Source organism: Mobula birostris, chromosome 7 (assembly GCF_030028105.1).
Source record: "Mobula birostris isolate sMobBir1 chromosome 7, sMobBir1.hap1, whole genome shotgun sequence".
Taxonomy (NCBI): domain Eukaryota; kingdom Metazoa; phylum Chordata; class Chondrichthyes; order Myliobatiformes; family Myliobatidae; genus Mobula; species Mobula birostris.
This window is the reverse complement of record NC_092376.1, coordinates 38,913,126-38,929,062: the sequence shown is the minus strand read 5'-3', so window position 1 is coordinate 38,929,062 and position 15,937 is coordinate 38,913,126. Positions and strand designations below refer to the sequence as shown.

Sequence of the window (15,937 nt, the reverse complement as noted above, 5' to 3'; positions counted from 1 at the left end):
CTTTGTTTTTGGTGCCAGAGATTAAATGGTCACTCCCTGTCTCCCTCGCCCCATTTCACAACGAGCGTATACCCCAACTATTTCTGACCTCCAAGCAGTTCACAATGGGTAGTTCTTTTTGCAGCTGGTTAGGTCACCTGGATCGTTTATAATAAAATATATTATATATAGCTCCTTATTACGCTGCACCTCACTTCTGCCGACTCCGGAGCAAGCGCCTGCGCAGAGTCGAGCTCCCGCTTCATTAGCACAACCGGGAGATGTGAAGTGGAGAGGATGCGAAGCCCACCGAGTCTTTCCTCGCTCTTGGCTCATGCCCGCACCGCGATGATACTGCCATGCCTGTTAGTACTCGGGAAACTAAACGGTGAGACTTTCCCGCGTTTTGCGGTTGATTTACATTACTGATGTGTCTGTTGCTCCTGCGTATTAATTTTTAAATAACTGGCAAGCGGGACCATTTTGTTCAAATATATTAGAAATGGCCCATTGTGAAAGCCGCAGTAGTAGTATGGTATGATAGACTTTTTAAAAAAATCTAAGGTGGCTAAGCCACGTAGAAAACGCGCTTTGTCCTTCGCAAAAGGCTGTAGTGACGAGACCTGGGGTTTGGTTGGAAGGAACACCAGCGGCAGTATTGGGCCAACATTGGTTATGGATGACATGCTATCCGATCGGAATTAGTTATGGAGCAGACAACACATCTGATAAGGATAGATTATGGTGAGGATCGATTCGCTCGAACTGTAGCGTCGATCTAAGATGTGGGCAAGGGTGGATTTAAATGATCGATGTGTGATGTGGTGCTTAATTTTGAAAATTGAAGTGTTGCTTATTAGCCAAACGATAAGATTCAAGTACATTTATTTTCTGGAGTAAATGTTTATATAAACCCAAATCAGTCAACTTTTTTTTATTTTCCCAAATTTAAGTTTCACCGTGGCGTTCTCCCACCTCCCCAGTTCAACAGTGTCAATCGAGATTGCTAAAGATTAATGACTTTTAATTGACCTTTTCATCAACCGTAGCTAACTGAATGAAAGTGATAACCTTAAACGAAAAGTTCCCGGAAGGAGGCAGGGATGTCACAATCGTTGACTTTTCCTTGATCCTATTTAAAACATGCCATTCAATCATTTGCTCTGATAGTTTGACGCGCAGTAGAGGAAACAACCGAACTGCCTTGATTCGATTGTGCTTTGCATTCGACAGAAAACAAAAAATGCAGGTTTGCTTCTGTGAAGATTTTCTTTAAAACATTTAGTCTAATGTGGTTCACTTAATGTCCGAAGGTATCTTATTCTTTAATTTGAATGTTAAATATTGTTGGGCGGCTGGCCACAAAAAAGCGACGTTTCGTGACCGTTGTTCAGTTAATTTGAAAAACGATCTTTGTTATCTTGTAATTACTTTCTACATTTGTTGATCTGGAAAAGCGAGTTGATTGCTGAAAGGCGCGTTGCATATTTTGATTTAATCCAAACTGGACATTCCGCTCCCATGACTCCTTGCAACGGATACCTGTCTTTTCTTGTACCTAAAAATCCTGTCATCACTCATTCGACTCTCTCCCCGTCTTTCCGTTCTCGCCTCTTCTTTCAAAAATGCTTCTTGTTTATCATTAGGCTTGTCTAACACTTTGGAAGAATATTTTGAACCTGGCAACGTGACGCGCTCCATGTGTCTCCGGCGACTGGTGATGGCAGCTTTTGTTGCTTAATATAACTTAAAGTCAGGGCTACTGACTTATGCGCAACATTCTGCCACTTGAATATATTGTATCTGTCCTCCCAGAAGTTCAAAAGGAGTTGCATTTTATTTTCATATTAACCTCAGTGTTAATATTAAAATTGCCCAATCTGCCGATCCTGCCTGGTTTTCCTAGCTCTATTGATTCTTATTTTGTTAACACTAACCTTGACCTCCGAACCTACAATTGTTAGGTGTCCTAACCACGATTTGACTTTCATATTAGTGTTTGCTTTACAGTGTCTAGGATGGAGTTACGTTGGCCCCGTAATCAATTAACAGACCTCGGTTGTACTATGTTGCGATAAAGCTGCAATGAGCTTGTGCCTGGACGTGCGATCCAAAGTTCGCTCCACTTCAGTCCTGCTTCCGATGTTACATTTCCACCTTCGGTACGAACTAAAAATAGGACATTGAAATCAACAGGATACGCGATGCAGGCATTTTTAACTGTGACTATGCAATGTTGACTTTATATTCTTGGCTGACGTTCCTCGATGTCTGGTAAGAATTAGGTGCTTTGTTGCTTTTCAAACCAGGTTAGCTGCTTCCGGGACTGCCCTGCTGCCAGCGCTCTATCGAAAAACGCTCCTTTGACCATCGTTCCTGTTGTAGTAAACGAGTAAAAAGATGTAAAGCAGAAATGGAAAATTTGGAGTTATGCTGAAGTTTTGCTGAAGAAAAAAGTCCGGCCGCCGATGTCCGTGATGGTAAATGTGAGGGTAATGGAGAGGGCGAATTTAGCGGAATGTTCGTTTATCTGACGGCTGAGGGGAGGAAAAGTTCCCTGGTAAAGAAAAGGTGGGGTCCTATCCTGATTTGAAAACCAGCATGCTTTTTAAAAATAAAATCAAAGTATTTAACTGAGAGGTGGTGAATTCGGGCAAGTGATGGGGGTTGGGAGTCGGTGCCGTTCCGTGGCAGATAGCAGAGACCTGGATGACGCTTAAATTAATGGAGGGTGCAAAAATTGTGGGGGCTGGAGAGAATATCAGAAGATGAAATTTTTAAAATGCAGATTCTGGAAATCTGAGACTAAATGAAAGCTGTAAAACCTTAGAAACTCTCAGCAGACCAGGATGCATCAGTGAAGAGAAAAAGTTACTGTTTCAATGAAGGATCCCAGACCTATTTCCCTTAACACGGATGTTATGTAAGCGCTGTATGTTTGCAATGTGGAGACTAGAATAGGCAGGGCATGAACTTGACCAGTAAAGCAGACTGGTGTTATGGTGTCATCTTTGCGATGGCGTTGGTCTCCAACTGGTTGCAAAGAGCATGGTTCGTTTTCCAGTTGTTGCCATGGAGAGGCATGCAGCCAGTTTCTAGCAGTCGGGGATATTGGCAGGAACTCAGCTCAGGATTTTGCTCTTTCCAGTGTTTCACTGGAAGAACTCTGTCAACACAGTTACCGGATGTCGACTTGTATACAAGGAAAGGGGTAAGCCGAGGTGGCGATGGAAGAGTTTTGGCCTGTGAACTAGAGGACACTGCCAGTGATTTCAGACGATATTTTGGGGGGCAGTACATAGATGGGAAATAAAAGTGTCCAATTGTAACACTGGATAACATGTAGTATCATTGGTAACAGTGTGGGGAGTTACAGCTGATTCTCTATTACAGGAAGGTATTAGACCAGCTAAAACTGGTACTACCCTGGTGAGGAGAACATGGGTTCTCAGGAGAAATATTTCAATAAAAGGTGAGGGATATAGAAACTTATCACAATCATATGGGATGTCATTAATGACCTGGCTACTGTGTCAGGTCAGAAATTTTATTGGAGAAATTAAGAGATTAGCTTTATTTGTCACATGTGCAGTGACTGTCTTTCAATAACCAACACAGTCCAAATATGAGCTGGGAGCAGCCACAAGCATTAACATGCTTTTAGGATAAACCACTGGCTAGCCGCTAAACTACTGTGCATGGGAACTTCAATACTTTCAGAAGAAAAGGTGTTTAGAAATAAGGCAGTTTTTTACATAAAGCAGAGATCACAAAGCAGGGAATCATTGCTACCCTCTGGCATAGGACCCAGGAAGCAGAGTGGCAAGAATAGAGTCTTGAAATAAGCAGGTGAAGGAAGGATAGACGGTACTGAGAAAGGGAGACAGTGAAGGAAACTAGTGAAAGTTAGGATGAAGGATGTAATCTTTACAGCCTTAATGTTTTTAAGATCTTCTGATGTAACCTGCTTAGCTTAGAATCTTTTATCCCTAATGCACTGATATTGGTATATCAGATAACATGCTATGCTTCCATTGTAGATGGAAGGTTTTTCAAACATGTTCATCCTAATGTTTTTTTAAAGAAAAATAGATGTTTAGTCCTACTGGGTGGCAGGGTGGAGATATGTCCCTACCAAAGGAGGTGTAAGGTGCTCTTTCCCTCTGCTAGTCTGCTGTTCACCCTTGGGCAAAGTGTAGCACCTGCTTAGCACCACCCCCCCCCCCAATTCCATATCATGTGAAGCCACGGGGCAGGCGGTGGATGGTCGTATGAGCAGCTGGTGTATATCACAGCGCCTGGTTATGCGACCGCTGACAACCGGGAGACAGTCTCTGAAGAGTATTGAGAATGGCTGGGGTCACCCATCCTGTAAGGATACTGCCCAGAAGAAGGCAATGGCAAACCATTTCTGTGAAAAAATTGTTAAGAATAATCATGGTTATGAGACCATAATCACCTACATCAAACAGCATGGCACATAATGACAAGATCAGATTTCAAGTGCTGGAAAACCATAGAACTGTCGGAATAAAGGCAAGGAAGGTTGGAGAAGGCATATGCTGGGCACATCAAATTGGCCATTTTCTGTGGTATAAAACACAATATGATTTTCTGTGAAGCATCAATATAATTCTAAGTAGTACATTGAAATTCAGTCATTATCTAAAAAAGGAAAAGATTATTTTAAAATCAAAGCACCTGGGGAAACTCCACAGGGGAGAAACACGCAAACTCTGCACTGACAGCAGTCCAGGTTTGAACCAGGTGTCACAAGCTGAGAGACAGCATCACTACCTGCTGCAGCATCATGCTGCCCGTTATTAAACAGCAATTAAGTGATTTAAGCAAAATAGTAGATGACCAAATTGTTCACATTAAAAATTCATAAAATGCTTTAAAATAGTTAAATATATTTAAAAGTTAAAGTAAGATTCTTGTCATCTAAAATGCTGTTTCTGCTCCTGTCCTAACTTTATAGGAAGTTAGCATTTAGATTCACCAGCAAACCTGTGGGGAGTTCAGTAAGGTTATTCTCTCTTGCTGGGCTCACGTAGGATTCAGTGTCCCAGTGAGGCTGAGAAACCACTAGGGTGACCTGCCCTGCAAATCTGAGACTTCTGCGAATGCATGTGAGTCCCATACTTGCTAACATTTATGACAGTAAATGCCAGCAATTCTCTGTGAAACTGAAGGAAAAGTAGGATTTTTAAATAAAAAATAAGTCTAACTACTTATGTTTAGAAATATTTATGTCCAAGTACCTATACAAGGATAGCTTTCAAACTGATTCAGTCTAAGCTGACTTCTGAGCATATTATTTTTGTCCCTCAAATCAGAAATACTGAATTGAAATAATCGAGTGCTTTGAAAGGAAATTAATTCTTTCTGATAAGATATTTTTGACTCTACAAATAAAGAGCTAATCTGATGCACCCAAGGATATCAGTTTGTGTTCAATTAAGTTCCTAAGCAAATGTATGAGCTTAGCTCATATTTCTTTGCCAGCTCTTTGCGAGATTCATTGTTGTCGATATTACTTCCTATATTCTGTATCACCCCAGTGTAATTTTACAGCCAATCAAACTTTCCTGAACTTCCTGCTAATTCCCATTATACTTCAACTCCCTGTTTAACCCTGCTGCTTTTTATTTCAGTCCTTCTGGGTTGCTGATTCTTATTCATTTCAGGACTTACTTTCCCAAGCCAATGAGCAAAACTGTGGAAAATAAATTGGTTCTTTCAGATAATCAAATCATTAACTCTGCAACCTAAATGTACATGAACAGACTTGCATCAAGTAAACCAATTACACCCCAGTGTTGCACTTGAAATTCATAACTAATAAGTGTAAATTACATGTCTGATCAACTCAAACAGAAAATGATGAATCAGCAAAGAGTTCCATTTAAACGTTCTGATCACTACCTCACTATTCCTCTTCGGTACTATTTGTTTTATACTTTTGTAACTTATAGCCACTTTTTAATGTCTTGCAATATATGGCTGCCACAAAACCAACAAATTGCATGACATATGTCAGTGGTAATGAAAGTGATTCTGATTTAAAGATACATTAAAAATGATAAAAGTTAGTTCTCTTGCATCCTAGTTCCTCTGAGACTAACTCAACACATAGCATAAAGGAATTACAAACAGTTGCCCAAGCAGAAACAAACTAAACCAAAACCAGCAATTAGCTTTGAAGAAGCTCACAGCTTTTGAAACACCTTCTCATGGCAAATGACATTTCCTGTGGGAAACCTTTTGAGCAGCATTTTGCTTTAGTTTCATTTCTATCTAGTGTTTTATAAGACTTGTCATTGGTAGCCTAAAATGTTGTATATTTAATATTTCAGTAATATTTGAATAATGTTGTAAATAATATATATTGCTTGATTAACCAGCTTTTGTTATTTAAATAATTCATTACGGGTTATATGTTGAAATACCTGAATAGTATATGTCATGACGTTACCACAAATTACGTGTTTGCCTTACTTAAAGTAAAAATGGATTTAGACTCGCAATCTTAGCTGCCTTTTTTCCTTTCAATTAGTTTCATACTTTGGAGTTACAAAACACAACAGTGACAATGAGGTATTTTTAAAATAAACTCGAGATGGCCACCTACAGTACCTGTTGAAGTGCACTGTGACATTCAAGTTAAACAAGAGCACAGTGAAAAAAGGTTGAGTTTAAAAAAGCATAGCAGATTTTTTTTTCCTCTGGAGTAGCACATTTAACTTTGCAAAAGGAAAGACAAATTCACAGGTTCATAAACAGTGAGTATGAGGTAATAATAATCATATAAGAAAAAAGAGCAGAAATGGCTGACCAGAAAGATTGACATGTTTGATTACACAATGGATAACTGGCTCATGAATACTGAGCAAATTAAATAGCCAATGAGAAGTGTGTGCCAATTTTGCTGACTGCATTGGTTTTAAAGGCATACAGTTTGCTTAGATGCTCCAACCAAGCCAGTCAAAATGAGCTTTGTTAATATCATGATAATGCAGGAAAATTTAGAACCAAAACCATTGCTGATTGCAGAATGCTTTAGGTTTCTTAAGCAGAATCAAAAAGGAGGGGAGTCCATTTCAGCTTGCATGGTTGAACTGATGATATTGCCTGAGCATTGTCAGTTTGGTAATAAGTTCAATGACGCACTGAGAGATTGTTTCATTTATGGAATCTTACAACAAAGCATTCAAAAGTGGCTCCTAACTGAAGCATAATTTGCATTTTAAAAAAACAGTTGAAATAGCTGTATCAGTGGAAACAGTAGACAGGTGGAATTGAGTTGCAGTCAGGAATGAAAGTGAGCGTGAACAAAATTGCAATGTCTAAACAGAAATTGGCTGGTCGAACAATTTGTGTTACCGTTGTGGGAGGGTCACATACACCAGACCAATGCAGGCTTAAAGTTGAAACCTGCAGGAAATGCAACAAAGTAGACGCATACAAAGAGCATATTGTGTGGAAAAAATTAAATGAACTGCAGTGGGAACAGAAAAAGTTAAGAAGTCCTGGTGCTGTTTCAAATTGAGCACTAATCTGCAATATGGCTTACACCTGAAGTTGACGACAAATTAATTAAAATGAAATTGGACACTGATTCAGCTGTTTCAGACATTACACAAAATGTGTTTGAACAGCATTTCAAAGGTACTAAACTGAAGCCTGCAGCTATCCAACTAAGAATTTATACTGGAGAAAAGATGACTCCTGTAGGAATGACATTTGTAATGCTGAGATACAACAACCAACAAGACACATTGGGCTTCTGTGGTAAAAACAGGAGGGCCAACATTATGGGAGTGGGATTGACTAAGACAACTGCAGCTTGATTGGCGATCCATCCACCATTTGCATGCCACATCCCCTGTAATAGAATCAACTGAAAGGGAGCTAAGGGAGATACTGGATGATGCCACAACAGTGCTCAGGGATGGCATTGGAAAACTCAAACATATCAAGCGCAAAATAGAATTAAATAAAAATACTACTCACAAGATTTACAAAGCTCGTCTGGTTCCTTATACCTTCCGTGATAAAGTAACCACTGAGCTAGATCACATGGAGGCTGAAGAAATTCTTCCCATGGTTGAGAGGATCCCATGGGCAATGCCAGTCATCCCAGAGGCCGAAAATAATGGGTCTGTCAGTGTCAGGATCTGTGGTGATTTTAAGGTCACCATCAACCCAGTACTGACTGTAGATCAATACCATCTGCCCAGGATAGAGGACATCTTTGCAAACCTGTCTGGAGAAAAACACTTCCGCAAAGTGGACTTATCTGAGGCCTACCTACTGATGGGGATGGAAGAAGAGTCCATAAATACTCACACATTGCTTTATCACTATAATAGGCTTATTGCTGGAGTAGCATCTGCGCCTGCACTGTGGCAGAAAGCCATGGACCAGGTGCTGCAAGGCTGCCCAGGCACTCAGTATTATCTGGATTACCTCAATGTTACCAGTAAGAATGACAAATAACATCTCCAAAATTTCAAGACAGTGTTGAAAAGATGATAAGATTATGGGTTCAGAGCATGACGCAACAAGTGTGAATTCCTTAAACCAAGCATCACTTACTGTGGTCACATCATCAATACTCAAGGATTACACAAGTGTGCTGGAAAAAAATTCAATCAGTTGTGGATTCCTCAAGGCCAAAGGACGTGTTACAGTTGTGGTCCTCTTTAAAGTTTGTCAATCACTATAACAGGTTTCCGCCAAACCTGGCTACTGTGCTCCACCTCTTCAACTCATTACTACAGGTCAAGGGAAAATGGCAATGGACAAAGCAGTGTGAGATGGCTTTCCAAAAGGTAAAGGAAATGATGACATCAGGCATTGTACTCGCACATTAAGATACACATCGCCTGTGAAGTTTGCCTGTGACACCTTGCACTATAATACAGTATACTGTAGGTGAGTCATGTCACGTTATGAGTAATGGAAATGAATGCCCTATAGCCTTTGCATCATGCTTCCCGATTACTGCAGAGAAAAAATTGCACACATTGACAGAAAGGACTTGAGTCTGGATTTGTGTTGTAAAATGTTTCAACCAGAACTCTTATGGGAGAGAATTTACCCTCGTTACTGATCATGAACTACCAGTGTCCATTTTCAACATACAGAAGGGTGTTCCACTAACAGTATCAGTATGAATGCAGAGATGGGCTCTGTTTCTTGGAGGACACAATTACAAGATTGAATTCAAGAGGATGACTAATCATGGAAGTGTTGATGGATTGTCCTGTTTACCATTGGAAAAGGAAATAGCTGAAAAATTTACAAAAGAGGGCACTCCTGTTGACATATTTTCCCTAATGCAAATCAAATGTCTCCCTATGACAGCAAAGATAATCCAAGGGAAATTAAAAAATACTCCACAATGTCTCAAGTCCACATGGCAACCCAAAGTGGCTGGAATATGCAGCAGAAATTCCAGTTCCCCCATTTTTACGAGTGTCAAAATGAACTTGCCGTTGATGGGGGCTACCTTATGTGGGGGATTGAAAGTTGTTCCATGCAAGCTGAGAGCTGAAGTGTTGGAGGGGCTATATGCTGGTCATCTAGGCAGCATTGGCTTGAAGCTTCTCTGGTGGCCTGGGATAGATCAGAAGATTGAGCAATTTGCCATGCATTGTTCAGGATGCCAACTTGTCTGGAAGATGCTGAGAGCAGCACCTCTCCATCCCTGAGAATGGCCTGCACTGTCCTGGCAGAGGACTGTTGCCAGACCATTCATGGGCACAAATTTCTTAGTAGAAGTAGATGCAGCTACAAAGTGGCCAGCCTCCACTACAGCCTTGCACACTGTTCATGTATTGAGAAGCCTCTTCAAAGGAATGGCTTTTTAGAACACTTAGTCGGTGACAGATGACCACAGATTGTGGCAGAACAGTTTCAGTCATTCCTAAAAATGAATGGAGTATGACATATTACATCTGCACCATACCACTAGGTTCCAAGGTTGACAAGCCGAGGAGTGAGTGGGGGCAGGCTCGCGCCACCTAAAAGTGCTCCTCATGGCATGCACCTCAAATAGCCTCTGACAACCAAGTCCAACTCCTGGCCTTTTTGTGTGGCTTAGCCTCTAAGCCCAGCGGAACTGTTTCTACTGACAGGAAAAGGGGTGAAGGCAGGTCCTGGTGCCTTAAAACCAGTGCTTCGGGTAGATGGAGCTCGTCAGCTTGGGAAGGCAGTCCATCTAAGAGAGGGAAAACTCTGATTTCAAACCTCCGCTGCCTTGCGGCCATACCCACTCATGGGAAAGGCTTTGGGAGTAAACCCTGATGACAAATCCGGAGCTGGAGTCCCTAAGGCAGTCCAACGTTGCCTTCAACCTCGCTCTGGCAACTCCTGCGACAACACTGGTGCCAAGCTGTATTGGCCCTTGCCCTTCCCTTGTACAACATCAGTGTGGTGGAGAGGGGAGACTTGCTGCATGGGCAACTGCCGGTCTTCCATACAACCTTGCCCAGGCCTGCGCCCTGGAGAACCCTTCCAGGCGCAGATCCATGGTCTCACGTGACTAACGGATGCCACCGTACCACCAGCAACAAATGGCTTGGTGGAAAGGTTGGTCCAGAGTCTAAAGAACACATTGCAACCATTGTCAGCAAAACACACTACACTAACACTGAACCAGAAGCTCACCAATTTCCTCCTTGCATGACACAATGCAACACACTCGACAACAATGCAGCACACTCACCCGCTATGCTGTTCTTTGGCCAACCTTTGTGTTCACACCTTGATCTCCTAAACCCAAATCTCAGAAGGAGTACGCAAGACAAACAGTTGAGACAAATTTAGGGCTCCTCAAAAAAGAAGGTTTGATGTTTCACTCCTGGACAAGCAGTCCTGGCAAGGGACTACAGAAGTGATGAAAAGTGGGTACTTCAAAAGACTCAGGACGGACAGAAACTGGACCACTCTACTACACAGTGGAGATTGCATCTGATATCATCTGGAGATAACACATTGACCAACTTTGGAGAGCAGAGTCAATTATTAGAGTAGAAAGGTGAGGAGTGTAGTGCTTTTAATATTTCACTAATATTTAAATACTGTAAATATATTGTTTAACTAAGCATTCTTTGTTTAAATAATTCATATGGGTTATATGTAACAATACATGAATTGTGTATGTCATGATGTTACTATGTAATATGTGTGATATGGAATAAAAACGGAGTTAGGTCCATATTCTCGTCTCCCTTGTTTTCCTTTCAATTAGTTTCATGTTTTGGAGTTACAAAACGCAACATAAAGCTTCCCTCATGACTTGTGATTTAGTTGCCTACAGCTTTGCTCATGAACTTTATTCCTATGGCACAAACAGCTGAGTCATACAAGATTCTTTAAACATCACTCGATAAAATGCAAATACATATATGTAACTTTGCATGCAGTTAAGTATTAGAAAGAGAAATTAAACTTTATAATAAACTGGAAACTCGATACAGGGTTTCAACCTGAAATGTCAGCCATTCCTTTCCCCCAGTAGATGCTGCTTCACCTCTTGTGTTCCTCCAGGAGATTGCTCATCGATCCAGATTTCAGCATCTACAGACTTTTGTGGCTGAAACTCGGATTCGTCCAAGGAACTTGGAAATACTGTACATAGTAATAAAAGACTACATTTAATTTTTGTAGACTATCTAAACTAGTAAGCTAATTATCTTATATGATTTTGTTAACTGAATATTTATTATATTGCCAGTATCTTCATTGGCTTAATATTTCCATAATTCCTGCACTTCTTGCCATCCAAAGTAAAGGTATATCTCTGACAGGATCATGAATGGATCAGGGTTATTGGGATAACCACCCTCTCAGTGCTTATTCTATTCACTACTCGCATTTCAGCAACAACATCTTCTATGTTTAGTTACCTTTTGGATCTCTGCATCGATATAAGTAACAATATTGATGGTCGGCACAACATTGTGGGCCAAGGGGCCTGTAATGTGCTATAGGTACCTATGTTCTATGTTCTATTTAGTGACATGGTAGGACATTCCACTTCCTTTCCACTCAACAATCTGTAAAAAGGAAAATGTCCTGAAATAGAGACATGGTTTTAAAATAAATGGTCACCTATTTAAAGAAAGGTTGAGGAGTTTTTTCCTTTCCTAGGGTCTCGGATATCTGACTCTCTCTACTACAGAGTTATTGAATATATGCAAAGCAGAGACTAACATATAATTGAACTGCAAGGAAATCAATGAGTATGGGCAGAGAGTGGGTAAGAACCCACAATTAATTCACCAGAGTCCATCTTAATTTAAAAAATGTTGAGGTTTATTCTAACAGCACTAATCATCGTCATCATCATCATCATCAGGTGTCGTGCCCAGTTTGAGCTTTGACTGCCATGGCCCACACACTCCTGTTTCGGGTCAAGTGGATCAATTCATTGGTATTCATTTCCAGTTCTCTGGCTGCTGTCTCCATCATCATTTGTCTTTGCCTCCCTCTTGCTTTCTTCCCTTCAATCTTTCCCATAATTACTGTGCATTCTAACTCCTCTTTCCTAATCACATGTCCGATGAAGTTATGTTGCCTTTTCAGGATCTCGTACATTATTTCTCGTTTTGTGTTTGCTCTGTTCATGACATCCTCATTAGATATTCATTTTGTCCATGACATTCTTTGTATCCTCCTCAAAAACCACATCTCTGCTGCTTCAATTCATGTCCTCATGTTACTGGATACTGTCCAACATTCTGAGCCATATAACATAACTGGATAAATGTAACATTTCAGTACTGTGAGGCGGGTTGTCATAGAACATACATAGAACATAGAATAGTACAGCACTGTACAGGCCCTTCGGCCCACCCTTCAACTCTGCCTCCCATATACCCCCCCACCTTAAATTCCTCCATATACCTGTCTAGTAGTCTCTTAAATTTCACTAGTGTATCTGCCTCCACCACTGACTCAGGTAGTGCATTCCACACACCAACCACTCTCTGAGTAAAAAAACCTTCCTCTAATATCCCCCTTGAACTTCCCACCCCTTACCTTAAAGCCATGTCCTCTTGTATTGGGCAGTGGTGCCCTGGGATGAGGCGCTAGCTATCCACTCTGTCTATTCCTCTTAATATCTTGTACACCTCTATCATGCCTCCTCTCATCCTCCTTCTCTCCAGAGAGTAAAGCCCTAGCTCCCTTAATCTCTGATCATAATGCATACTCTCTAAACCAGGCAGCTAAACCTCCTCTGTACCCTTTCCAATGCTTCCACATCCTTCCTATAGTGAGGTGACCAGAACTGGACACAGTACTCCAATTGTGGCCTAACCAGATTTTTATAGAGCTGCATCATTACCCCGCGACTCTTAAACTCTATCCCTCAACTTATGAAAACTAACACTCTGTAAGCTTTCTTAACTACCCTATGTATCTGTGAGGCAACTTTCAGGGATCTGTGGACATGTACCCCCTGATCCCTCTGCTCGTTCACAGTACCAAGTATCCTACCATTAAATTTGTACTCTGCCTTGGAGTTTGTCCTTCCAAAGTGTACCACCTCACATGCCTAGTTTAGTATTGGTCAGTATACTCTTCAACTCGTAAAGGTGTCTTTTGCCATCCCTATTCTTCTTCTGATGTCCATGTCACACCTGCCATCTGATGTCACCTGGCTTCCTAAGTAGCAAAAGTTCTGTACTTGTTTTATGTCTTCTCCGTTTATTCTCAGCCTACAGATAGGATTCGTCTTCTAATACACATTGTTATTAAGTATGCATGTAACGTAGTCAATAAACTAATGATGCCGACAGAACTAATCTATTTAGTAGGAAGAAGTTTTGTGGAAGTATTTTGTTCTGTAATAAAAGAGCACTAGATTTCAGGGAGTACTTTATTCCACATGAGATGTCAAAAGACCAGCCTGTGCCTCCTATATAGAAGAAAAAAATCCCAGGCCACAAATTAAAGAACAGCAAAAGAACTGTCTTATTGATTTATACCCAACTAACGTAACAGAATAAGTTTCCTTACTCTCTGAATACTAAGCTGATGGAACCCCTGTTTAGAATTGACAGCACATCAGTTATATTGATTTAAATAATGGTAAAAATTGAACAAGTGGTCTGTTCCACCAGATAAACGCAAACAACAGGAATTCTGCAGATGCTGGAAATTCAAGCAACACACATAAAAGTTGCTGGTGAACGCAGCAGGCCAGGCAGCATCTCTAGGAAGAGGTGCAGTCCACGTTTCAGGCCAAGACCCTTCGTCAGGACCCACCAGATTACTGCCAGGAGCTGAATGCATAAATTTACCTCCAATTATCCCACAAACGCCATTTTGTGCTTTTAACAAAAAAAAATCCCAACGTGTTTTAAATCCAAGAAAGAAATGAAAATCCAACGAAGACGTGTGGGCTTGCCCTGCATGAATGGGTCGTTGCCTACACCCATTACAAGTCAGTAATAAATTCTTATTTTGTATACGGGAAAGGCAATATGTTAAACAAAATACAGAACATACTAGCAAAACTGCCAGTTGAACACCAACTGTGGTAAGAGAAACCAGTTAACATTTGGGATCAGGACCCACCTTTACAAGTGGAGGAGCTCCTTTGTGATTTTGTTTCAGATTCCAACATCTGTAGTTTTATTTGCCGAATGCTGTACAGACCGCTGTAAATTATTTGCGTATTCCGTTTTCTTTAATCGTGGAGTTCCTGAAAGATATTTAAAATCTATTTACATATAATTATATAATCATCTTGCAACTTGGAGTCTGAACGTTTTTGAATAAGTAATGTAGGGTATAAATAGCAGGGTTTCCCAGCTGATCGGTTCTTTTTGCCGCTGTGTCACTGTGAAGCTAGTGCAATAGCGCCACCCTGCGGATTTTTACGGCCAACCTGTGGCCCATTGAGAGCATTCATAACATTACAGAAGGAAAATTTTTCGAGGGTTTTAAGGAATTCTGAAAAGCCTTCGGTGAACGAGTAGATTTAACCTGTTTAGAAAATGCGCGCAAAAAGTGTGTCACTGGAGCTAGTAAATCATATGATTCGATTTTAGTATATCAGTAAGTGCTGAGATAATTTGAATAACGATAGTCGAAACAAAAGTAAAGCCAGAGATTTTTATTCGTTGAGATTGGAGATGCAATTTTGAGGAGCTATAATTTTACAAAAGTCCTGAAGGTGGCTGAAAATGACTACCACTTCCTTAGTACATTTTCATGAAGATTGCAATTACAGTATCCTGAGTTCTTCATTTGTATTTTCAGTTTACAACTATTTCTGAAATACTATTTTTATCTGCTGTAGAGAAAAGACTGATGTAAAATATCTATTTGCTGCAACCATCATCTCATTATTTTTCTTCATTAAACTTCCAGGCCCAATTAATATCCATAGGACTAACATTTACATTTTAAAATATCTATGGAAACTATCTTTTATGTTTTCAGCAAGTTTTGCCTCTAATTCTAATTTTTGCTTCCTAATTTATCTCAGGGACATCTTGTTTTTATATTCTATTAAATTTTCGGACCTGCCACACATTCTCTTACAATTAAGTGATTTCTTTTTCATTAAATTTGATGCTGTCTTCAACGTTTTCATTTACCAGCAGAATGCGGAATCAGAATCAGGTTTAATATGTTGTGAAATTTGTTAACTTAGTGGCAGCAGTAAGCAGTAGCATGCAATACATAATAGTATAGAGAAAACAGATAAAGGAATTATAGTAAGTATATGTGCTGTAGCTATATTAAATAGTTAAATTTAAGAAATAATAAAAAAAACTGAGGTAGTGTTCACAGGTTCAATGTCCATTTAGGAATCGGATGGCAGAGGGAAAGAAGTTATTCCTGAGTCGCTGAGTGTCTGCCTTCAGGCTTCTGTACCTCCTACCTGATGGTAACAGTGAGAAAAGGGCATGTTCTGGATGCTGGGGTCCTT

General features: G+C 40.4%; 1 protein-coding gene across 4 annotated transcripts in view; it reads left to right on the top strand.

The window, feature by feature from the left end:
- Positions 1-267: 267 nt before the first annotated feature.
- The window catches only part of rxfp2b (relaxin family peptide receptor 2b), a 95,309-nt gene continuing 79,639 nt past the window's right edge, over positions 268-15,937 (top strand). For 2 of the 4 annotated variants that reach the window (XM_072264288.1, XM_072264286.1), the window contains exon 1: positions 268-367. In XM_072264288.1, coding sequence (XP_072120389.1) covers positions 277-367 — 91 coding nt within the window. In that variant the 5' untranslated portion in view covers positions 268-276. Of the gene's footprint in view, positions 368-2,029; positions 2,142-2,301; positions 2,460-15,937 lie in introns of those variants that run through there. The other 2 variants (XM_072264290.1, XM_072264289.1) reach the window with 2 other exon arrangements.